The 25,987-nt window shown below is 46.0% G+C and overlaps 1 protein-coding gene across 2 annotated transcripts in view; it reads right to left on the bottom strand.

Annotated features, from left to right (window-relative positions):
- The window catches only part of igf2bp2a (insulin-like growth factor 2 mRNA binding protein 2a), a 130,885-nt gene that overhangs the window by 35,609 nt on the left and 69,289 nt on the right, over positions 1 to 25,987 (bottom strand). For both annotated transcript variants that reach the window (XM_080198525.1, XM_080198526.1), the window contains exons 3-8: positions 14,457 to 14,505; positions 12,343 to 12,394; positions 8,679 to 8,742; positions 3,948 to 4,223; positions 2,953 to 3,087; positions 252 to 374 (exon numbers count right to left, since the gene is read on the bottom strand). In XM_080198525.1, the coding sequence (XP_080054651.1) occupies positions 252 to 374; positions 2,953 to 3,087; positions 3,948 to 4,223; positions 8,679 to 8,742; positions 12,343 to 12,394; positions 14,457 to 14,505 (699 nt within the window). The remainder of the gene's footprint in view (positions 1 to 251; positions 375 to 2,952; positions 3,088 to 3,947; positions 4,224 to 8,678; positions 8,743 to 12,342; positions 12,395 to 14,456; positions 14,506 to 25,987) is intronic.

Genomic DNA, 25,987 nt, shown 5'->3' with positions numbered 1-25,987 from the left:
GGACAGTGGAGAGCGGGCTTTGACTTTGTTGCAAATGTGTATTTCATGGGCTGATTGAGCCTTCTGTTAAAAAAATCAAATCAGAAAAGGTTCAAAGTGGAACACAGCACGATAATCCCTCACTGGCAATAATATAAAATTCAGTAACTAAGCTAAACAAACAACCTGTTTAAACTTCCCTCTGCATTTTTTGCGCAGAGATCCCCACCTGATAAGCATCAACTCTACAACCAAACACTGACTCTACTTACGGAGAGATGGTTATTTTGGTCCCTGTTTCCTGTTCAATTTTCTTAAGGTTCCGTCCTTCTTTGCCAATCAGCCGTCCCACGAAGCCGTTGTGAGCGAGGATTTTCAATGGGATCTCCTCAGTGCTAAAACGCACAGACAATCATTAGACACACGCCCAATCCATAGTCCTCCCGCTTTGCGCACTTCAAAAACCCCAAGAAGCTCAGCATCACACTACTGCACTGACTCATCTGTGGGTTGTGCTGAGGCTGCAACAGCGCACAGGGAACTTTAATCCATACTGTACCTGCCCTGGGAGTGTCTGATACAACAGAATGACAAAAGGAGATCAGTCTGCCCCCCAAGCTAGTTCCACCACTCAGTCAAATGGCTGCTGATCAGCATCTTAGCTTTATTTACCTTAAAGAAATTGGTAGAAAGACAAACTGAGTAACTAAACTGAGTGCGGCATGGTGGTTAGCACGACTGCCTCACAGCACCAGGGATCCGAGTTCAATTCCAGCCTCGGGTTACTGTCTGTGCGGTGTCTGCATGTTCTCCCAGTGTCTTTGTGGGTTTCCTCCGGGTGCTCCAGTTTCCTTCCACTGTCCAAAGATGTGCAGGTTAGGTGAATCAGCCATACTAAGTTCTCCCTTAGTGTCAAAGATGTACCTTTGAGACTTGATTAGCTGTGAAGACTCACATTCCAATCATTATTCATGTGAAGTGGGTTTGTGTTTTTATGTGCCCTGTTTGTGATCAGGGCTCCCACCCTCCTGACAAAGGAACAGCCAGTTCCAAGGACTGGTGGCATTTGCTACCAGATGTATCTGTTGGACTTTAACCTGGTATTGTGAAACTTCTTACTTTATAAATAGAGGCAGAGAGTACAAAAACAAGGAAGTTGTGGTGAACTTTTAAACAAGGCCTCAATTGGGGTGGTGCGTCCAATTCTGGACACTTTAAAGGTTGCAAAGGCTTTGGAGAGAGAGAGAGAGACGCAGATAAGTTTAATAGAATGGTTGCAAGAACAACAGGTGTGTGTTACAATGCTGGACAGGCAAAGGTGAAGCTGGTCTTCATTGAGAAGAGGAGATCTGATAAAGAAGATTTTATAAAGGTGTTTCAAAAGCACAAGGGGGCTGGGCAAAGTAGAGGGGGAGAAACTGTTCCCTTTGTTGGAAGGATTGAGAACCAGAGGACTCGAATTCAAGGTGGCTGGCAAAAGAACCAGAGGCAATATGAGGAAAACCTTCTTGTTTTAAAAAAACTCCAGCCAGTGACTGGGACCCAGAATTCATTGCCTGAGAACGTGGTGAAAGTAGAATCCACCACAAGTTTCAGACTAGAATTGGATAATGATCGGAAGGGAAAACATTTTCCAAACTGAGTACGTCTTGCAGAGAGCCAGCATGAATACAGCTGACCAAATGGCCTCCTTCTGTGCTGTTTTGCACCTTGTTTAGCAAAAACCTTCCAATCTGAGTTTTGACAGTTTGAGCTGACCCTTTACCCTCTGTAAGGGATGAAGTCCCAGCCTTCCTTGTGTGATAAAGTACTTCCAGACCTCACCCCCTGAACAGCTCAACTCATGTTATAAGGCTCTGGACTTCCCCACCAGAAGAAATTGTTCCTCATCTATCCCATCAACTCCTTCCAATCATCTTAAACACCTCAAATCCTAAAATCTGAGAGTAATCTGTCAGAGTCGGTGCAACTTGTTCTGAAACTCTTTTAGCCCTGATATCATTCTGATGAACCTGAACTGACGTGTGTCTCATTGCCCAGTCACTCTGTTCTGATGACAAATACAACAACTTCCCACACAGTAGACCAAAGATTAATATGCCTAGTTTAGCATCCCCACCAACCCTGACTAAATGATGGAGTAGCATTGTTCTTTGAATTGGAAAATTGTCATAGAAAAGTACAGCACAGGAACAGGCCCTTCGGCCCACCGAGCCTGTGCCAATCATGATACTCTAACTAAACTAAAAAACCTTCTGTCCTTACTCGGTCCATATCCCTCTATTCCCTCCCTATTCATGAACCCATCCCGAAGCCACTTAAAATGTTGTTAACATGCCTGCTTCCACCACCTCTGGCAGTGCATTCCAGGCATCCACCACTCTCTGCATAAAAAACCTCCCCTACACATCTTCCTTAAACTTTCCCTGTCTCGCCTTGAACAAGTGCCCTCTAGTAATTGACACTTCCACCCTGGGAAAAACCCTCTGACTATCCACCCTGTCTATACCTCTCATACTTTAGTAATTTGTAATTCAAAGGGACAATTTCTGAATTGAGAGTTTTGGATGACTATGGCATCTATGATTGCCTCATTCCCCCATTCAATACAGAGTCTGTAAAGGAAGATTTACTCTGCATCTAAACCCGTGGCCTGGGAGATTTTGACAGAACACTGTAGAGAACAGCAAGAGAAGAAAGACAGAGACAGACAGCAAAGAGTTAGATTTGAGACAGAAGAGGAAAGAAAACAGTGAAAGTCTTGCATTTCCACCTGTTGCGTCACCAGGGAAGGCAATAATTATCAAAATCCGTAACCAAAGAGCTATATATTAGTGCAAATTGACAGCACAGAAGCTACACCCTAGAGAGAGACAGAGAGGTGGTGGTGGTGGGGCAGCCACTGAGAGGGAAATACACAACCCATCACACACATCCAGCAATATCAGTTGATTCAGCTCACATTTTACTTACAATTTGGTGTCCTGTGCCTCCTTGTGCATAATTTCCAAAATCATCTGGCAGGCGGCAGTACATCCCTCAGCTGTCGAGTGAATGCTGATGGGTTTCTCTGCTGCGCCTGCATTCTCCTTCCGATGGATGTCAATTCTGAGGGGAGGGGGAGTGGGGAATAGAGCACGTATCATGAAATCAGGAGCACAGACAGACACAGGTCAGGCTTGGCGTGGAAGTTAGGGGGCGGCAGGCGGAGTGGGGTCCTTAATCATCAAGGGTTATCAGGGTATTAGGACAAGCAGTGGGCACATTGACCTGAAAATGTGTGGCCAATAGCTAGGGTACTACTGCAGTGACTGGAGTGAGAACCAGACAGGTTCAGATGGAAAAGCACCCCCCAAACCACAGCATCCAGCATGGTCTGTGCAGCATCAATTGTGAAAGTTCAGCTTGTCTTTTTTCACCTCAACACCAACTCTTCCCACAACTTCCAGGCAACTCAATCACCCCCACCATTTTGGCAGAGAGAAGATTGTGAGGAGATTTGACAGGGCAGTTCAAAATCCAGTGGGGTCTGGATAGAAGGGATAGAAGAGATAGAGAGAAACTGCTCCCATTGTGGATAGATCAAGAACCATACAACACCTTTTTAAGATGACAAGCAAGTGTGGCATGAAAAAGTGTTTCACACAACTCACATAGTTTGGAGTTGCATTGCACTGTCTCAGAGTGTCACGGGGATAAATTCAATCGGAGAGCTAGCACAGACATAGCTGGCTCAAAGCCCTCCTCTAAGCTGGAAGGGTTCGCAGATTCTAGGAATGGGGAAAGCTGACTTGCGCAGTGGGGATAACTCAATTTCCCTCCCACACCACCAAGCCTGTGGGGAAGCTCGGCCCTTGCCGGCCCACCGCCATTCCCCCATCGATGGGGAGCTGAAGCAGTACAGGAGGGAGGGTGCAATATGGAGTGCCCACCCTCCCCCACCCGTTCCCCATCAGCTCAGCACTTACTTTGACTGTGTCTGCTGTGTGACGTTCTTGATGGTCAGCCCCTCCTTCCCGATAATGGCACCGACAAATTGGGTGGGCACCAGGATCCGCAGGGGGACATCGAGCTGCTTGTGTGAGGGTACAGCACCAGTGGACTGGCTGTGCTCCCGGGTGGACCGGCTCCCAGGCCCTCGGCGTGGCCGATGTACTGGGAGTTGGCTCGCTTCTTCATCCGGGATGTAGGAGATCCTCAAGGTGTACCTTTCAAACTGGTGGCCGTTCAAATTCTCGATTGCACTGAGGGACAGGAGAAGTTTGCAACATCACTTTCTCCACAGTTATAGAGAAATCTCCAATCTTCACTGCCTCCAGACTCCCATTCCCATCCAAAGATACACATTAAATTCCAACAGGAGAGTTTTCCCAGAGGGTTGTGTATTTTTGGAATTCCCCAGAAGATTGTGGGAGCTCAGTCACTGAGTATGTTTAAAACAGGGATTGACAAATGTCTAAACACCAATGACATAAAGCACTATGGGGGACAGTGTGGGGAAAAATGACATTGAAATGGATGATCAGCCAAGATCTTATTAAATGGCAGAGCAGGTTCAAAGAGCTGAATGGCCTACTATGTTCCAATGGCTCCTATGTTATAAAGTACTAGCATTTACCCTCCATGCCAATTAACAGCTCTAATTATACCTAGCTACCCAGTTCCTTTTAACCCTCCTAAGACTCTGTTGGCAGCACACTCACCCTCAGGGTCAGAAGATGGTGATGTTAAGCCCCGCTCTGAGCAGATGCTGCACTGCAAGAGGTGCCTTTTATAGGATGAGATGCCTTTTCCTTTCGAGTCAATGTGAAAAGATTCCAAGCACCTTCCACTGACTCCCTAGCATCCTGAACAACCTCTGAATTCATCAAAGGATAAAAATCATTGTTGCAGAAGATGTTATTTTCTTTATTCTTTTGAGAGAGCTGGTTGTCGTTCGCAACAACAGCATTTATTGCCCATCCCTAAGAGCCCTTGAACTGAGTGGATTGCTAGGCAATTTCAGAGTCAACCAATCACTTTGCTGTGGTTCTAGAGTTATATGCAGTTAAGAGTGGCAGATTTCCTTCCCGAAAGGGCATTATGCTTGGCATGGTCATCATTATGGAGACGACAATCCCAGATTCAATAACTGAATTAAATTTCATTAGTTGCCATGGTGAGTTTTGAATCCATGTTCCTGAAGTGAGAGACCTAGGCCGCAATTCTCCCATTGCGACCTGCAACTTTTCTGTTGGGTCGCGGTGGGAGATGCGCGCCTGCAGCCTTGAACAGGGATTTGTGCACGCGCCAGGAACGCATGTACATTCCCCAGAGCCAGTGAACAGTCACCGGTCAGACCACGCTGGAAATCGGCGGGAAGGCAGTTAAGTGGTCTAAATCTTTTCTGCGTGTATTTTAAATATACGTGTTCATTATCAGGACGTTTTAGGTCTCATCTGAATTCTCACCCCACCAGAAGTACTTCACTCATGTGGGATTTAGAGTAGCTTCCACGTTCAGGGACTTAGTGGGAGACACCACCAGAAAGGGGGTAGCAACTGGGGTCCCCCCAGGGGGTCAAGCAGTGGGGGGTGGTACCCCTGGGCATGGGCACCCTGGTAGTGCCAGCTGGAACTGCCTAAGGGGCAAAGCTGGCCATGCCTAGGGGCACACTGACACTGCCCATCAGGCAGTACCAAGGGGGTGCAGTATACTGTGGGTGGGGCCTAGGGGTGATTGGTGGGAGTGGGGAACATCGGGATGCTCCGGAGCAGTGGGGGTCCAGGGCTGGCCCAGGAATTGCTGTGGGGGCTCAAGTGGCAGCACTGCGAGGGTCCCAGGCTGGCCAGGAAACGGGGATCTGACAGATCAGGGCTACTGTGCTTGGGCAGAGATCCAGAACTATAAACTCTGGCATGAATGGGTCCCTGCCTCCCTGGGTCTTTAATGAGATTTCCGACTGGGACCTCTGCATTGCACAAAGTGCGGAGGTTCTGGTGAGAAGCTGAACTGTCAGAACAGTTGGGATTTAGAACAATTTTCTCGCCAATTCAGCACTTTTAGGAGAATTCTGGCCCTGATCTCTCGATGACTGCGCCACAATACTGCCACTAATTCTCCAACCTCTGCTCATGGACATATGGGAATTCATCTGACAGCCTGGACCCCAAGTAGGACCTCACTCCCTGACCCTCAGTCCAAACAGAAAACCAACAGCATCTCTAAAGTCTGCCCGATCAAGCTATAGAGCAACTATAAAGTGCATTGCAGGAAGAATTAAAAAGCTGGAAAATAAAGTAACTCTAAAAGCGAGTCGAGAACACAGAATGTCACCCTTCAGACAGATAACTACAGACAACTGGTTCAGTGCTCTCAGTTGCATTTCAGTGAAGTGTAAAACTTTAATACCATACACTACGGCAAACAGTCACAGCAATGCCACTGAGAGCGGCTCAGGATTTAAAACACTCAACTTATTGTGTGTAATCTTAGTATACTGTTCTGTACTGTGCATCCATATTGTTCTTGCTCTTTGTTTTTTGTTATTCATGGTACAGTGCTGTCACTGTGTAACACTGGTGTACAGTACTGATGGGTACAGGTCTGTCACTGTATAACACTGGGGTACAGAAGTGATGGATACAGTCTGTCACTGTATAACACTGGGGTACAGTACTGATAGGTGCAGGTCTGTCACTGTATAACACTGAGGTACAGAAGTGATGGATACAGGTCTATCAATGTATAACACTGGGATACAGTACTGGTAGGTACAGGTCTATCACTATATAACACTGGGGTACAGTACTGGTGGGTATAGGTCTGTCACTTATAACACTGGGGTGCAGGTCTGTCACCATATAACACTGGGTTACAGTACTGTTGGATACAGGTCTGTCTCCGTATAACCCTGGGGTACAGTGCTATTGGTTACAGGTCTATCACTGTAGAACACTGGGGTACAGTCCTGGTGGGTACAAGTCTGTCACTGTATAAGACTGGGTTATAGTACTGGCGGGTACAGGAATGTCACTGCATAATATTGGGATACAGTACTGGTGGGTATAGGTCTGTCTCTGTATAACACTGGGTTACAGTACTGGCAAGTGCAGGTCTGTCTCTATATAGCGCTGGGTACAGTGCTAGTGGGTATGGGTCTGTCTCTGTATAACACTGGTGTACAGTACTGGTGGGTACAGGTCTGTCACTGTACAACACTAGGTTACAGTACTGTTGGGTATAACCCTGGAGTACAGTATGGTGGATACCAGTCTGTCACTACATAACACTGATGTACAGTACTAGTTTGTACAAGTCTGTTACTGTTTCACTGGAGCACAGTACTGGTGGATACAGGTCTGTCACTGTAAAGCACTGGGGTACAGTACTGGTGGATACAGATCTGTCACTGTATAACACTGGCGTAGAGTTCTGTCAGTCTATAACACTGGTGTACAGTACTGGTGGGTACAGATCTGCCGCTGTATAATACTGGGGTACAGTACTGATGAGTATAACAGTGGTGTACAATATTGGTAGTAAAGTCTGTCAATGTATAGCACTGGGGTACAGTGTTAGTGGGTACAGGTCAGTCATTGTATAACACTAGGGTACAGTACTGGTGGGTACAGGTCTGTCACTGTATAACACGGGTACAGGTCTGTCACTGAATAACACGGGGGCACAGTACTGATGGGTACAGGTCTGCCTCTGTATAACCCTGGGATACAGTGCTAGTGGTTACAGGTCTGTCACTATATAACACTGAGGTACAGTACTGGTGGGTACAGGTCTGTCCCTGTATAACACTGGGGTACAGTATGGTGGATACAGGTCTGTCGGTGTATAACAGTGGGGTACAGTACTGGTAGGTACAGGTCACTGTATAACACTAGGGTACAGTACTGTTAGGTACAGGTCTATCTCTGTATAACCCTGGGGTACACTGCTAGTGGGTACAGGTCTGTCAATGTACAGCACTGGGGAACAGTACTGGTATGTACAGATCTGTCACTGTATAACACTGAAGTACAGTACTGGTGGTTAAAGTCTGTCACTGTATAGCACTGGGGTACAGTACTGGTGGGTACAGATCCGTCAGTTTATAATACTGGGGTACCATACTGGTGGGTATAGTTCTGTCACAGTATAACACTGGCTTACAGTTTGGTTACTGTATAACACTGGTGTACAGTTCTGTCACTATATAACACTGGTGTACAGCACTGGTAGGTACACATCTGTCACTGTATAATACTGGGGTACCATACTGGTGGGTATAGGTCTGTCATTGCATAACACTGGCGTACAATTTTGTCACTGTATAACACTGGGGTACAGTACTGTTGGGTGTAGGTCTGTCTCTGTATAACACTGGGGTACAGTGCTAGTGGTTACAGTTTGTCACTGTAAAGCTGGGGTACAGTACTGGTGGGTACAGGTCTGTCTCTGTATAACACTGGGGTACAGTGCTAGTGGGTACAGGTGTGTCACTGTATAGCACTGGGGTACAGTAGTGGTGTGTACAGGTGTGTCACTGTATAACACTGAGGTACAGTACTGGTGGGTTAAGGTTTGCTACATAAACATCAAGGTTAATTTAAGGTGGTAAGAGAATCACAGAAGAATCATGGCAATGTTAATGTGAACAGTGTACATTGGGCACCAAACAACTGCCAACAGGAAAGTTATCTCAAAGAGACTCTTTTATCACTTACGTCTTTGCCTGTTCCTTTGTTTCGTATGTCACATTAACCACCGCCGTCTCACTATCTGTGTTAACTGAGGGATGGAAAAGTATCAGTCAGCACCCAAACTGCCCCATTAAACACACGATGCCACCTTACCCAGTACACTTCAGCAATTAAACTCTTCAGAAAGGCCCCTGCATATGTTGGCCCATGGGAAATTCTCATTTTGTTTAAATTAGGGGCTCCAGTTTCTGATCACTGTCCTGTGGTTCTTGAGGGGAAGTAGGGACATTTGAAATGGTCTATCAATGGCTGGAGTTCAAATTTTACCGTGGCCTCTCTCAACAGTTTACAATGCAGAGGATGGACGATGGAAGATCTGTGGATTCTCAGTCAAGTTGCTTGATCAGGGAATTAGCCAGCAAACCGTGGAACCTAATTTAACTATACATTGTCAAATCTTAAACCAAATTAATAATGCCATTTGGCCCTGTGACTTTGATACCAACTCTTAGTATTTATCATAGATAAAAGACCATCTCACCACAACAGACAGGAGTTTACACATTAACTGACAATCAAAGTTAGACTGTTGCTTCATTTTATCGACTGCTCGCACAGCCTCAACGTTTCAAATGTTCCCATTCCCAAGTGAGACTTCATCCTCATCAACTCTCCATGAAAAGGAGCAATGTAATATTCACCCCAACTCCAAAAGGCACCCACGTCCATACCAGAACAAACTTTGGTGTTTATTACATCTCAAGCCCTCTTGCAGCACTCCATCAAAATTAACAACTTCCAATCCACTATCTTGTTTCTTCATCCCCTCAGATCTCGAGCCGCTCAGGACAAGATATAAATAATAATGGCAGGGCGTGATCCTCTGCTCTCGCTGTGTATTGTGTATCACCACATATGCACTCTTCACATCTACCCAAACGCCATGTGATTTCCTAGGAAAGGTTAGAAGACACCAGGCAGGAAAGCCCAGGTCAATTTGAGAGTAAAAATGCTGGGAACTTGCTCCTGGAGCCTGCATGGAAACAAGTCTGGCGTGGTGACAGAGTGGCTAGCACTGCTGCCACATGGCGCCAAGGACCTAGGTTCAATTCTGGCCTTGGGTGACTGCGTGAAGTTTGCACATTCTTACCATGTCTGAGTGGGTTTCCTCCAAGTGCTCCAGTTTCCTCCCACACTCCTAAGATGTGCAGGTTAGGTGGATTGGCCATGCTAAATTACCCGTTAGTGTCCCAAGATGTGTAGGTTTGATGGATTAGCCATTGAAATGTATGGGATTACAGGGATAGGATAGAGGAGAGAGCCTGGGTAGGATACTCTGTCAGAGTCGGTGAAGACTCAATGGGCTGAACCTATGATTCCAGATACAATAAAAGTAAACCTCCACATTTCATGCAGCTAGCTCCAGGTTCCTGCTTTTTCTGTGGAAACACTTTTACATTAAGACTAATTTCAACCCTACCCTGAAGATCTTCTGTTCTCCTATTCCACACAGTTAGTAATTCTCCAGCTGATAGCCTGTGTGCACCCTCTCTGCACTCTTACTACACTCACACCAAGGGTTCTTGGCTCTTCAAACTACAAAATTAAATTGTCCGGGGACAGAAAACAGAAGTTTTTTTTAAAGAATTCTACAGGAAGAATAAAGGGCAGGAATCGAGCCACCAAGGATGGTCAGAATAAAATCACATGCAGTAATGGCAAAAATGGTAAATCTTTGGAATTCTCTGCCTCAGAGTTGTGGAGGCTCCATCATTAAACCTGTTCATGATGGAGATCGATAGGTTTCTACATATTAAAAACGTCAAGGGATATGGGGATAGTGCAGAAGACCGGACCACAATCTCAACGAATGGCACTGTGGGCTCGAAGGGCGAAATGGTCTAATCCTGCTCCTATTTTGTATGTTAAACAGTGACTACAATTCAGAGTTCGTCAGGGGGAACAAGGCATTGTACGATAAGGTTAGAAATTACATAATACTCATAGAAAATAAATCAAATCAAACTTAAAGTGGACATGGATGGGTTGCATCCTTATATTTTAAATAATCTAGAAACGAAATAGCAGAGGTCCAACTTACACATATTTATTAATTTGTTAGATAAAAATCTTGGGTTTGGACATAGCTCGACACGACATTGAGGGCCGAAGGACCTGTACTGTGCTGTACTGTTCTATGTTCTGAAGGAGTACTGCCCAGACGCCCCTTAAAATTCACTACTGTTTCTGCTTCCAGTCTGGCAGAACTTCCCTACTTGTCAATTCCAATCCCCTCAAAATAAATACCTGTTTTTGGTTGGGCCTAATAACTAGTGTTCCTCCTTTCAGTGATTTGTGTGTCTATATCCCAAATCCCTATTTCCCTCCACCCCATTTAGACCCTTGTATTCCAATTACTGTATATAAAATGCTCTTTTATTGGCAGCCATACATTGGGATAATGCACGGTGGCACAGTGGTTAGCACTGCTGCTTCACAGCAGCAGGGACCCGGGTTCGATTCTCAAGAAAAAAAGCAAGATAAAAGTCTGAGGGAAAACTGATGAGAAAAGATGGGAAACCTGAGTGGAGCATAAACAGCAGCATGGAGTGTTCCTGCACCACATAGTCTGTGTAAGTTCATTTCTCACCATCGTTTATTTAAGACATCAAAGTGAAACCCCTTATTACACACCCGTCCTACAATCAACAGGATTTTTAAACCAAGCTTGTTCCCCATAGACACATAACGCTGGATACTTAAAGAAGTAGACGAGGGGATTGTAAAAATGGTAGTCATACTCTTTCCACATTCCCTTGATTTGGGAATTGCACCGTTAGATTGGAAAGTTGTTAATGTCACTCCGCTATTTGGTAAGAATGGCAGAGAGAAAGCCAGGTAACCACAGGCCTATCAAGTGGTTTAAGGTCAGTTACGCAGCAGCTACTGGAATCTATCATTAGGGTAGAGTGACTGAGCATTTGGACAAAACCTACTCATCAGACAGAGCCATGGAGGCTTTGTCTCACGGGTACGTCATGGTTGACTAATTAGACAGAATTTTTCTTCCCCACCCCCCCCCCCAAAACATTTGGGCTATTACAGTCAGTTCTGGAAGGATATATCAGCCTTGGAGGGGGATAGGGAGGGAAGAGCAGCAAAGGTCACCAGAGTGATACCAAGCCTACAGAGTTTAAGTATGAGAACACGTTGCATAAACTTAAGTTTGCATTCACTTGACTAGATTAAATTGAGCAGCGACCTGATCCGAGATGTTCAAGGCATTGAAAGAATTCAGTAAGGTAACTACAGAGGAACTATTTCCTCTGATAGGAGCACCAAGTTGAAATCAGAGTTAGGCTGTTCAGGATCACTTTCAGAGAATTGCATTTTTTCACAAAACATTCACAAAAATCTCAAGATTTCTGCAAAACACTACAGCTGCTGGAATAATTAGAGTTTATCTCACAGAAAAATTTGCTGTAATTTCTGAACAGAAACTGAAGGCGACAAAACCAACGTGAATAAATGGAAGATAAATATCAGCCAGGATCTAACCGAAAGGCAGATCAGCCCAGAGGGACTGAATGAAATCCTCCAGTTTCTAAACATTCTATATTCCAATGTTGCATGATAATGACAAACCACGAAGAAAATAATACTGTTAATGTTCACGTCATCTCCATACCTTGTTCCACATTCTCCACTGTGCCGTGTTGAGCCAAGAGTCCATCCAGAACCTGAAAACAATGAAGAGACAGAAGAGTCACGCCGCGCCGCCCAAGCAGACAGGAGCATCACGCCGCGCCGCCCAGGCAGACAGGAGCATCACGCCGCGCCGCGCCACCCAGGCAGACAGGAACATCACACCGCACCACCCAGGCAGACAGGAACATCACGCCACACCGCACCACCCAGGCAGACAGGAACATCACGCCACGCCGCCCAGGCAGACAGATGGGAGCGTTGTACCACGTCGCCCAGACAAACAGGAGCATCATGCTGTGCTGCCCAAACAGACGGGACCATCAGGCTGAGCAGGTAAAACAGAGACGTACACAGAGTAACCAGACAGACTGGGGGGGCATTTGGACTCTGCAGTCCAATCTTTCAGTAAACCATAGCTTTTTCTGGATGAAAACTAGTATCCTTGGTGCTCGATCACCCAAGGAAAAAGGCAGTGAAAGAATGCCATCTGGGTGAAGGGGTTTGCTGAGGCAATTAACAAGGCTGGTCACGCACAGAACTACTGAAGCATGTGGCATTATGCCCACAATAATGATCTGAAGCTAATTCCAAGCGCACCCAACCTTTCACAAGATTAGAATTGGCTTGACGGCCCATCCAGCCCCCAAAATCATGACAATTTAAAGGAAACATGAGTTACATAACAGGTTAGCCAGTGATTAGGGAAAAGGTGAAGGGACAGATGTTGTATCTCCTGTGCTCGAGCAAAATAATGTTGTATTGAAGAAAGGGCACTCAGATGACTGAGGAATGAATGAGGATGTTGCAAAGGGAACAGCCCCTTTGGAATACTGAAAGGAGAGGATAGGGAAGAACTTGAGGCACCAGCCTGTCCATCTTCTAGGTTTGGGCTCCCCTGGGGGGGGCAGTATCCTGTTCTTTGTGAGCTTGTTCTGTTCTGCTCTTGGTATCCTTCCTGCAAAAGTGTCTGTGGAAAAACTACACCTGGTATCTATTGGATAATCCTGATGCTCGTCTCTCTGGGGCTTCCTTACTTCATCCAGGTAGGTGGGATGTTGACATAGGCTCTGATTTGTTATGTTTAATTATGGAGGATTTGCCTCATCTTGTAGGGAGAAAGAGGGCCATATCTTTCTCCTGGATACCCCATAGATGGGCATCTTGACGATTCTTCTCCTTGTTAGTGGGGTTTCTTGGTGGAAAATGGTTTAGGTTTAGGTTTTAGTCTGATTGGTGCCTCTGATATGGTTGGAGAGGAGGGAAGTTTGAAACACATCCTTGGCATACTGATTCTCGTACAGAAAAGTTTCCTCTGACACACCACATCCTGTACCAATGGCAGTATCCTGAGATCCCCCTTTTATGAGTTATCCTTTCATTGCTTGGAAGTCCTGGGATGTTGTGTTAGGCTCCAGATGGTTGTATATTATCCCACAAGGGATGACATCTAGAATTCATCATAGAATTCCTAGTGTAGAAGGAAGCCATTTGGCCCATCAAATCCATACTGACAATCCCAGCCAGACTCTATTCTCATAACCCTCATTTACCCTGCTAATCCCCCTGACAGTAGGATCAATTTAACATGGCCAATCAACCTAACCCGCACATCTTTGGAGTGTGGGGGAAACCCACATAGAGATGAGGAGAACATGCAGAGTCCACACAGACTGTAACCTGAGTCCAGAATTGAACCTGGCACCCTGGTGCTGTGAGCAGCAGCGTCAACCAATGTGCTATTGTGCCACCCATATATTGTTATCCTGTGGAGGAGGGTATGCACCATAGAGCCACATGTTATGATTGTATCCCGTTATCCTCAGATCCCCAACTCTTCTTTGTATCCTTTCTTTATCCGTACAGGAGGAGCTGCCGACTACAATGATTGCAATGACTGATAACTGGAATCATTTGTATGACTATTCGCTGGTCTTTTCTGTACGTTCGTGTGAAATAATGATTACTCTGTACTCTTCGAGATTTAGGAGTTATGTTACGTTTTGTGGCAAATGGAAAATGGAAAACTTACAATAAAAACATCTTTAAAGAAAAAGCCAGTAAATGGGTAGTTACCCACTCCTCCAGGCTACTCACCTCCCACTGCAGATGGGGCGGGATGTTGCGTATTTGAATTTTCCGACTCCTACAAAGAAAGAACACAAACTCCATCAGTGCCCTGGTGCAGTGCGTCAGAGAGTGAGTTCAAAAGAGAACTGGGGTGTGGGAATAATCCAAAGCAATAGACTGGCACAAATTGTGTACACAGAGTGCCAATGACAGAGTGGCATTCTCTTTTGGGATATGTAGATAGTACCAGAAATGCAGTATTTAATGCCCTTCCCGAGATGCCCTGATGTCACTCAGTATGGTGTCACACGTAGCATACAGCAGGAAGGATGGCAGCTTTGTCTCCTGGAATATAGTGAATTGGCTGGATTTTGGCAAGAGCTCAGCAATGCTACAACAATTTACGTTCACACAGCACCTGTACTGTCCTGATGGTGCTTCACTGGAGCATCACAAAGTAAAACAGAACACCAAGACATCCAAGGTGATATTAAGTCAGATGGTCAAAAGTGTGGTTAGACGTAGGTCTTAAAGAACATCTTGAAGAGGAAGTAGAGCTAGAAGGAATCCCAGAGCTTCAGACTTTGATAGAATCACAGAATCCCTACAGTGCAGAGGGAGACCATTCGACCCATCAAGTCTGTACTGACCACAATCCCATCCAGGCCCTTGCCCCGTAACCCCACACATTTACCTGAAACAGTCCTCCTGACACTAATGTCAATTTAGCATGGCCAACCAACCTAACCTGCACATCTTTTGACCGTGGGAGGAAATCAGAGCACCCGGAGGAAACCCATGCAGACACAAGGAGAATGTGCAAACTTCGCACAGACAGTGACCCAAGTCCCTGGTGCTGCGAGGCAGCAGTGCTAACCACTGTGCCGCCCTAATAGCTGAATACATATCTGACGCAATTAAAATTGAGGATCTCAAGAGGCCAGATTAGACGGCATGTAGGGGTATTGGAGAGTTGCAAGATCTTACAGTGACAGGGAGTGAGGCCATTGAGGGATTTGAAAGTAAGGCTCAGAATCCTAGAATCAAGGTACTGCTTCACTGGGAGCTAGTGTAGGTCAGTAAACAAAGAGGTGAGGGAAGAAAGGAACTTGATGTAGATAAGGTGGGCAGTGTTCTGAATGACCTCTAGATTATTGAGGGTTGGAATGCGAGACACCAGCCAGGGGTGTGCTGGAATAGTCAAGTTGAGGTAACAAAGGCACAAAGGAGGGTTCCAGCAGCAGGTGAGCTGAGACAGGGGTGAAGTCAAGGGATGGTAGCGAGGTGGAAATAGGCAGGTTTAGTGATGGGGCACATCATGTGGTTCGAAACTCACCTCAGGGCCAAATATGACAACAAAGTTACAAACAATCTGGTTCAATCTCTGGCTGCTGCTGCGGTAAGGGACGGTGCAGTAGTTCAGAAATGGAGTTTAGGGTAGACACCAAAGGCAATGGTTTCAGTCATCCTGACACTTAATTGTGAAAATTTCTGCTCACTGGACGTCGGATATGCAATCTGTTTACTCAGCAACAGGGGAAGTCAAGAGAGGTGGCAGCGTTGTTCAGTTCACACGTGAAAACAGATTTTGTGTTTTCAGATGTTGTTGTCGAGGAGCAGTGCATTGCTTAAAACAGAAGAGGTGCCCCAAGGATAGAATCCAGGAAGGTGGGACACCAGGGGTAATTGTGCAGGAGCAGGTAGAGAAGCCTGGACGATCAGATAGTCAAGAACGGAACCTGGTTGGAGCTGTTCCAGCCAGATGGCCAATGGTGAAGAGGTGCTAGAGGGCAACAAGTCTGAGCCAACCACGTCAAAGGCTGCACAAAGATTGAGAAAGGACATGAGGAGAAAAAAAATGACTTTGTCACAAGCCGTTCCAGCACCCTGCAAGGGTGGAAATGAGCGGAGAGATTCAAAACATGGAGTTCTGGGCTAGATGGGAATGGATTTGGGAGATGACCACACATTCAAGGAGTTGGGAGAGGCAAGCGAAGTTGGCAATGGGGTGATAGTTTGGAAAGACAGTTGGGTTTTTTTTGGAGAGGGGCGATGGCAGCTGATTTTAAAGAGGAGGACGGGACCAGAAGAGGGAGAACCATCAACAATATCAGCCAAAATTGGGACTAGAAGGGGAGGGGGGGGTTAGGTGGTCAGCAGTTTAGTGGGATCAGGATTGAGGGAACAGGTGGTGGGACTCACAGGCAGCATAGGCTCAGAAAGAGCATTAAGGGAGATAAGAGAGAAAGGAGAAAAGACATCTTCAGCGTTAGAGCAGGGGGAACTTTAATGTAAATCTGGCGGAATGGGCTAATAGAAGGAAGGGAAGTAGCTGATTGGATCAGAATCTTAGTGATAGAAAGATCCATCAGACCCTCCCACTTAGAGATATGCATTCTCCTGGTGCCAACTCACAGATTACCCAATGTATTGACTCAGTTTCTTGTTTGATCATGGCGGAATATAAACTTTGCACCAAATTACCAGGCAGCTGCACCCATGACCCTGGTTGCTTGGCGACCACATTCATATCACAAGACAAATGCAGCAATACTTTGATGCAGCTTGCAATGGATTGATCCTAGTCCAAGAATCTTCAACAGAATTTTTATTCAGTGTCACCTGTTGATCTCCCTGGCAGCTTACTGCTTCATTCTATACTCTGCTGCATTCCCAAGTTTCAACACAATCAGTTAGACAATATTGTACCATTGGAAATACTTACATGCTGCAAGGGAAACCTTAATGTGATACTCACAACCTGCCCCTCAATCGATTCTGCCAAGTGTGATCTTTTTAACAGCCAAGGGAAGTAAAAGAAAGTGACAGAGCAAGACAGACAGACTCACACAAACACATGCAGGACATGAAATAGAGGGCTAGGGGGTGGTGTAAGGGGGAGAGGGGTAGGAGAGGACGGGGGAGCGAGCGGGAAAGGGCAGGAGGCAAGTGGGAGAGGACAGGGGGTGGGGGCAGCGATTGAGGGAGGCGCACATGGGAGAGCGGAAGTCTTTTTCCAAGGGAGAGTAATGAATATAAATGAATGTGAAACAAAGAATCGGAAAAACAAAGAATGCACGGAGAGAAATTAATCAGAGGAAGAAACTGCTGTCACACCTCAGTCACTGACACATTGGACAACTCTTCTGTGACATGACTGCTCTTCTACCTCATGGACCTATCGCTTCAGATTTGAATTCCAGCTCGCTCAGGATGTCTTTTTTTTTAAGAAATGACTTTCTCAGGGGCAGAACTTTAAAGATGGAGAGCACCAGGAAGGGGCACATAACGTACTACCATCGACTCTCGGATGCTCATTGCCATTTAATGCTGAACCTGAGCGTTGACTGGCAATGGGAGGGTGGTTTTTGACTGCTATTAGACAACCCATTAGAGCTGTCAGCCAATCTCCAACCCTGCCAGACAGGGTGCTGCAGTGGCCAGAAGTGATACTGCAACTCTCTCCCAGGACAGGTGGAAAGCTAAGTCCTTGGGGTGGGAGGGTCATGGATCATTTTGGCCGGGGGGTGGGGTGCAGAACTCCAAGAGGGGAGGAAGCCCCATCTCTGAAGGGGCTTTCAAATTAAGCAACCTCCTCCCCATCTTGCATAAAGAAAATATATGTTTCTGTTTCCTACCCTACCCACTCTCACCAGCCTAAAGCTTGAGGCCAGGCAGGAAAAGACTATTAAGTGGCCTCTTAAGGGCCTTAATAGGTGAATGTGTGGCTTTCTTGTCTGAGAACCTGACTGTCCAAGCATCAAGTGTGAAGCTTCTTCCCTGCTGCCATCAGATTTTTGAATGGACCTACCTGATATTAAGTTGATCTTACTTCACACCCCAGCTATCTACATTCTGCATTCTCTCATCTTCTCCCTAGTCACTCAATAAACGGTATGTTTTGGCTGGATAGCACATAAGAAACAACACTTTTCATTGTAGGCCAACACATATGACAATAACAAATCAGAAGTTGGAAATTCCATTCATTCAATTTTATACCCCACATGCACCCACCCCACCCCCAAACCCAACTTGTGGAGGATAAAATCCTGTCCCACATCACAGTAAATTCAGCCGAATAACTGGAGGTAACAATTTACATGAACCTGCAGGGAGAAACCCATACTTCCAATTTGATTGCTGAGATGTTAAACACAGCAAACTCCATAATTTACTTATTAAAGAGAAAGACAGGAATACCACTAGGGCCTACAGCCTTAGCAACATTCAAAAGCCTCTAAAAATCTGCAGCCACAAGGAAAATCCAGAATGAATGGATAATCCTATCAAATGTCAGGTCTTTGGGTGGCTGGAAATTCCTTTCTTCACAGAAAAGATTGGAGGATGAGGAGATTGACTTAAAACAGAGTGATTTCCAAAGGTTTCATGGTTTTTGAAATTTGATCAGTCTTCCCTTTGGAAGTCAGGTTGTTTGAAATCTGTGTTTGAAAATGACCAAACCTGTCGGGAGTAACAGCAGAGGTTTGGACACTTCGAGCAGGAAGATGGTGAGTCAGGACCGACAGAAAGATATGGAGAGAAAATTGGATGTTTCATCAACACCACGTTTGGCCTCTTTCATTCATTCTGATACACAATGAACAATAATAAAAATCTTTTTAAAAATGCAAGCATCAACTGCACCACACGAATAGCCTGTTGCCGAGTAACAGCAACGTATCAGTCACTCAATATCTCACCTCAGAGCATACACATTGTTCAAAAGTCATATTACATCGGTAATTGGTGCAAAATCCTCTATTTCTCACATGTGCAAGTAGTGACTGCCCGATGCAGAGACATCAGCTCCCTATCCAATATCTTTTATCATCTATTTGGATTACACTTTGCTTCAGAAGCTGGAGGTGACATCTTCGCCCAGCCACCACATGCTGGTGAAAGTTTGTTAGTTTATTGAGCCTGTGAATGGACATGAGCCCTTGTCCGTTGTAACGTGAACTGAGAGCACACAATCGCTACCAGCATGAGGAGGGAGTGGGGCTACAACTCATCAGCCATGGACAGTGATCCCAAGAGTAGGCAGGAAATAGAACACCCCACTCACATACACTTCCTCCCTAGCTGAAACCTTGGCTATGTCACTACACATCTCTCATATCGCAAAATCTCTCTATGTACTCTTCAACCAAGCTCACTCCAGTCACCTCACCAGGCTGTGTCACCCATTACTGAGGGTTTAGATTCTAAATGGTGAGTCTGGGCTGCAATTTAAACCCTGGCTTCAGATAATATTTGTGAAGCGGTCCAGCTCTCCTTACATAACGTTATGCCACCTCAGCCCTTCAATTAAAGGGACACAAACAGAGAGCAACCAAGTATGAATATGGGGGAGACAACCGGCTTGAAGGTCAGTGGAACGTAGCACTGACAGAGGAGCTCTTTTCAGATGCTGGATGTCCAAGACCCTCCGCCATTATTCGAAGAGGAGCAGGCAGTTTGTTGCTCGTGTCCTAACCAACATGACTGAAACAGGTTACGTGATCATTACCGCACTACCGTTCATGGGAGCTTGCTGTGCACATCGCCACCATTATCACAGCAACAATGTTCAACTGGCTCTGAAGCACCCTGGTACATCCTGAGGTTGTGAACTGCGAGTTCTTTCCTCCTTTCTTCCAAACGGGGAGAGGTGATGGCAACGGGAGCAAGTGTGGCTTACATAATCAGCAAGGGGCAAGGGTCCAGTCCCTACAATCACGGCAAGACAGAGAGATGCCAGGTGTGGTAAAGATGGGCTCCAACTGGCTGCACCCAATGCAATGCAGTCACTTTGCCCTAGCTACTGCAACAGCTGACTCTTACACATCAGCAGCTAAATACAGAAAGGGCGACATAGAAACACTATCCGTACTTTAACGGCAACTGATCCACATGCACTGAAACACTCCGGAAACAGGTAAAACATGGGTTGCACACAGAGTCAAACTCCCGTGATGAGTCCAACAAATATTACACAGTCTCTCCTAAATATCAACCATTCAACTTCCCCAGGAACAGAATCAAGCTGTGCCTCAGCATCTCTTGTCTCAGAGTCAGAAGTTTTCTATGAAACTCATCTCCAAACTCCGTGGCCTGGGCCTCGGCTCCTCCCTCTGAAAATGGATCTTGAGCTTCCCAACTCACAGACCACAATCAGTAAGGATAGGGAACAACATCTCCTCCACAATCATCCTCAACACCGGTGCCCCACAAGGCTGTGTTCTCAGCCCCCCTACTATACTCCTTACACCCCAATGACTGTGCCCAAATTCCCCTCCAATTCGATTTTCAAGTTTGCTGATGACACGGGTGATGAGCGTTGTTGCTCGGTGTTGATTTGCTATTTCTCAAAACTTCGTTGGGTGTAACTGTGAGTATAAAACTAACTTACCTCGGGGATCTGAAGTCTGCAGGGAGCAGTTGGAGGGCAGAGCTGAGCATAACTGTGAGTATGAAACTAACTTACTTTAGGCCGTGGGGAGTTCTGGGAAGGTTTGTAGTTTGCTATTATAGTGCGGGTCGCAGTGATAGCTGGTTAAATGTTTTATTTTTACCTGTATATAAGTTGGGTGGTTCTTAAACTCAAGACACTACACTTCTAGTGTCCCCCAATCCTTCCACCTCCTCTAACCTAAAAGGGATGAGTGGATATCAGGCAAGCTCTTCCTTTCTTTTTATTTTATCCGCAAGTTATCTAGAGGGGATGGCAGGGAAAGCAGTGCAACGTTCCTCTTGCAGAATGTTTGAGGTGAGGGACACTGTCAGTGTCCCTGCCGATTTCACCTGTGGGAAGTTTCCAGCTTTCCAGCTTCTCAAAAACTGCATTTGGGAACTGGAGCTGGAGGTGGATCTGGATCTGGATGAACTTCGGGTCATTCGGGAGGCAGAGGTGGTCATAGATAGAAGCTTCAGGGATGTAGTTACTCCGAAGAGTGAAGATAGATGGGTGACGGTGAGAGGGGCTAGGAGGAAGCAGTCAGTACAGGGATCCCCTGCGGTCATTCCCCTCGGCAACAAGTAAACCGTGTTGGATACTGTTGAGGGGGACGACCTACCAGTGGTAAGCCACGGTGACTGGATCTCCAGCACTGAGTCCGTCCTTGTGGCTCAGATGGGAAGAGGGGAGAGCAGGAGAGCAATAGTCACTGGTGACTCATTAGTTGGAGGGACAGATAGGAGAATTCTGTGGCAGCGAAAGAGATTCACGGATGTTGTCTCCTGGGTGCCAGAGTCCTCGGACTGTGTTTTTAGGATCCTTAAGGGGGATGGGGAACAGTCACAAGTCGTGGTACACATTGGTACCAACGACATAGGTAAGAGAAGGGATGGAGATTTAAAACAGGAATTTAGGGAGCTAGGATGAGAGCCAGGACAAACCATGTTGTCTCCTCTAGTTTGTTGTCAGTATCATGTGCTAGCAAGTTGAGGCAGAGGGAGAGTGTGCAGATAAACACGTGGCTGCAAGGATGGTGTAGGAGAAAGGGTTTCAGTTACATAGGTAATTGGAGCACATTCTGGGGAAGGTGGAACCTGTACAAACAGGACAGTTTGCACTTGAACCAGGGCAGCACCAATATCCTGGGAGCGGGGTGCTGGTTTAAACTAATTTGGGATGGGAAAACGAGCTGTAGTCCAGAAGCCAGTGTTGAGTATGGTAAGGTACTGAGGAGGGTATCAAGGTCACAAGAGCGTACTGGCAGATAGGAAGGTGGGTTGAAGTGTATCTACTTCAATGCAAGGAGCATCTGGAATAAGGTAGGTGAACTTGGAGCATGGATTGATACTTGGTACTACAATGTTGTGGTCATTATGGAGGCATGGTTTAACAGGGACAGAAATGGTTGTTGGAAGTTCCGGGGTACAAATGTTTCAGTAAGAGTACGGAAGGTGGTAAAAGAAGTGGACGAGTAGCATTGTTAATCAAGGATAGTTTAACGGCTGCAGAAAGGCAGTTCGAGGGGAACTGCCTACTGAGGTAATATGGGCTGAAGTTAGAAATAGAAAAGGAGCGGTCACATTGTGAGGAGTTTTCTATGGGCCTCCAAATAGTAATAGAGATGTGGAGAAGGAAATTGCAAAGCAGATTATGGATAGGTGTGGAGGTCACAGGGTAGTTATCATGGGTAACTTTAACTTTCCAAATATTGACCAGAACCTTTATAGGTCGAATAGTTCGGATGGGGCAGTTTTTGTTCAGTGTGTGCAGGAGGGTTTCCTGACACAATATGTGGATAGGCCGACAAAAGGTGGTGCCACATTGGACTTAGTACTGAGTAATGAACCAAGCCAAGTGTTAGATTTGCTTGTGGTAGAGCACTTTGGAGATAGTGACCACAATTCGGTGTCCTTCATTATTGCAATGGAGAGAAATAGGCAGAGCAAGGTTTATAACTGGGGGAGGAGTAATTATGATGCAATTAGGCAAGAATTAGGGAGCATAAGATGAGAACAGAAAAATTGTTAGGGAAGGGTACAAATGAAAAGTGGAGCATTTTCAAGGAACAAATGCTGCGTGTCCTTGATAGGTATGTCCCTAATAGGGAAGGAGGAAATGGCTAAGTGAGGGAACCATAGTTCACAAAAGGGGTTGAATGTCTTGTCAAGAGGAAAAAGGAAGCATATGTAAGGATAAGAAAACAAGGTACAGTTGGGTCGCTTGAGGGTTGCAAGGTAGCAAGGAATGAGCTAAAAAAGTGGCTAAGGAGAGCTAGGAGGGGACATGAGAAGTCTTTGGCAGATCAGATAAAGGAAAACCCCAAGGCTTTTTACTCTTACGTGAGAAATAAAAGAATGACTAGGGTGAGGTTAGGGCCAAACAAGGATAGTAGTGGGAACTTCTGCATGGAGTCAGAAAAGATAGGTGAATGAATGCTTTTCTTCAGTGTTCACCAAGGAGAGGGGCCATGTTTTTGAGGATCAGTGTGAGATACAGGCTGATAGGCAGATGTTCTGAGGGAAGATGTATTAGCAAATTTGAAAAGTCTGAGAGTCAGTAAGTCCCCTGGACCAGATGGGATATATCCTAGGATTCTTTGGGAGGCAAGGGATGAGATTGCAGAGCCTTTGGCTTTGATCTTTGGGTCCTCACTGTCCACAGGGATAGTGCCAGAGGACCGGAGAGTAGCGAAATAAGAGGAAATAGGAATGATCCTGGTAACTATAAGCCGGTTGGTCTTACTTCAGTGGAAAAGGTCCTGAGGATTTATGACCATTTGGAAAGATGCAGCTTAATCCGGGATAGTCAGCACGGATTTGTGAAGGGCAACTCTTGCCTCACAAATTTGATTGAACTCTTTGAGGAGGTAACCAAGTGTGTAGGTGAAGGTAGAGCAGTTGATGTCATATACATGGATTTTAGTAAGGTGTTTGATAAGGTTCCACATGGTAGGCTCATGAAGAAAGTAAGGAGCTGTGGGATAGAAGGAAATTTGGCCGATTGGATAAGTAAGGCCTATAGCGTGTTTGCGTTTATTAACAGGGGGTTTGAGTTTAAGAGCCGTGGGGTTATGCTGCAACCGTACAGGACCTTGGTGAGACCATATTTGGAATGCTGCGTGCAGTTCTGGTCACCTCACTGTAAGGAGGACATGGAAGCATTGGAGAGAGTGCAGAGGAGATTTACCAGGATGTTGCCTGGTTTGGACGGTAAGTCTTATGAGGAAAGGTTGAGGGAGCTGGGGCTTTTCTCTTTAGAGCAGAGAAGGATGAGAGGCGGCTTAATAGAGGTTTATGAGATGATGAGGGCGATAGATAGAGTGGACGTTCAGAGGCTATTTCCTCGGGTGGATGCAGCTGTTACTAGGGGGCATAACTATAAGGTTCATGGTGGGACATGTAGGAGGGATGTCCAAGGTAGGCTTTTTACTCAGAGTGGTTGGGGTGTAGGGAATGGACTGCCTGCTGTGATAGTGGAGTCAGACACCTTAGAAACTTTCAAGTGGTTATTGTACAGGCACATGGAGCACACCAGAATGATAGGGAGTAGGATAGCTTGATCTTGGTTTCGGACAAAGCTCAGCACAACACTGAGGGCCAAAGGACCTGTACTGTTCTATGATCTATGACACCACCATGGTGAGTTGGATTTCAAACAATGACGAGACAGAGTACAGGAATGAGACAGAATCTGGTGAACTGGTGCGGCAACAATAATCTCTCCCTCAATGTCAACAAAACGAAGGAGATCGTCATTGACTTCAGGAAATGTAAAGGAGAACATACTCCTGTCTATGAAGTAGAAGGGGTCAACAGCTTCATGTTTTGAGATGTCCAGATCACCAATAACCTGTCCTGATCCCCCCATGCCGATACTATAGTTGAGAAATCCCACCAACACCTCTACTTTCTCAGAAGACTAAGGAAATTTGGCATATCAACTATGACTCTCACCAACTTTTACAGATGCACCACAGAAAACACTGCATCACAGCTTGGTAGGCTCCTGCTCTGCCTGAGACTGCAAGAAACTGCAAAAGGTTGTGAATGAAGCCCAACCCATCATGCAAACCAGCTTCCCATCCACTGATTCTGTCTATACATCACACCACCTTGGTAAAGCAGCCAGCATAATTAAGGATCCCATGAACACTGGACATTCTCTCTTCCACCATCTCCCGTCGGGAAAAACATACAAAAGTCCGAGGTCAAGCACCAACCGACTCAAGAACAGCTTCTTTCCTGTTAGACTTTTGAAGGGACCTATCTACCTTGTATTAAGTTAATCTTTCTCTACACCCTTGCTATGACTTTAACACTACATTCTGCACTCTCTCATTTCCTTCTCTATGAATGGTATGCTCTGTCTGTATAGCACACAGGAAACAATACTTTTCACTGTATGTAATACATGTGACAATAATAAATCAAATCAAAAAAGATTGTGGGTTGTGGTTCCACCCCAAAAGATACCACAGTGCAGTAACCAGGGAGCACCACAGCACTAAAACAGTCAGCTTTCAGACAAGATGTCTGGCTGAGCCCTACTCCCCCATCAGGTGGATCTGAACAATGCTGGTTAGGACACTGGGAGTTCTTCACTGCCCTCCTAAAATCGGGCTGTGGGATCTCCAATGTTCTTTTGAACTGGCCAGTTTGGAGCCTTGAAGTAAATCAAACTATGCCTGAGAGTTAGCAATGGTATAAATAATAAATATTTAACATCTATTAATGCACTGATCCACTCTGTCTCCACTTGTCAGGAAGTTATGAGGCAGTGGGGTTGCCCAGTGTATGGCAGCCATCCCACCACCAGTCTTACCAACGATCACCGGCCTGCCAGTGCACTCTCCAATACGTACTCCGACACCCGCCTACCACGGCGCCTACGCTCCAACACACCTGCCTGTTGGGGGCACCCACATTCCGACACATCCACCCACCCACGCTCTGCGCTCTAACACCCACCCGCAGGCGCTCCTCGACATGCCCACCCTGACACACCCGCCCACTGGGGCGCTCCCCGACATCCGTCCTGGAAAGCTGAAAGGGCAGATAAACGAGTGTTTCTAAACACTGGAATGACACCCCCTCTGTTACATACCAATCCCCCGAGAACA

The sequence above is a fragment of the Carcharhinus amblyrhynchos genome, chromosome 11 (assembly GCF_965287045.1).
Source record: "Carcharhinus amblyrhynchos chromosome 11, sCarAmb.v2.hapA, whole genome shotgun sequence".
Taxonomy (NCBI): Eukaryota; Metazoa; Chordata; class Chondrichthyes; order Carcharhiniformes; family Carcharhinidae; genus Carcharhinus; species Carcharhinus amblyrhynchos.
Note: the sequence above shows the minus strand (reverse complement) of the source record. Positions and strands in the feature narration are given on the sequence as shown.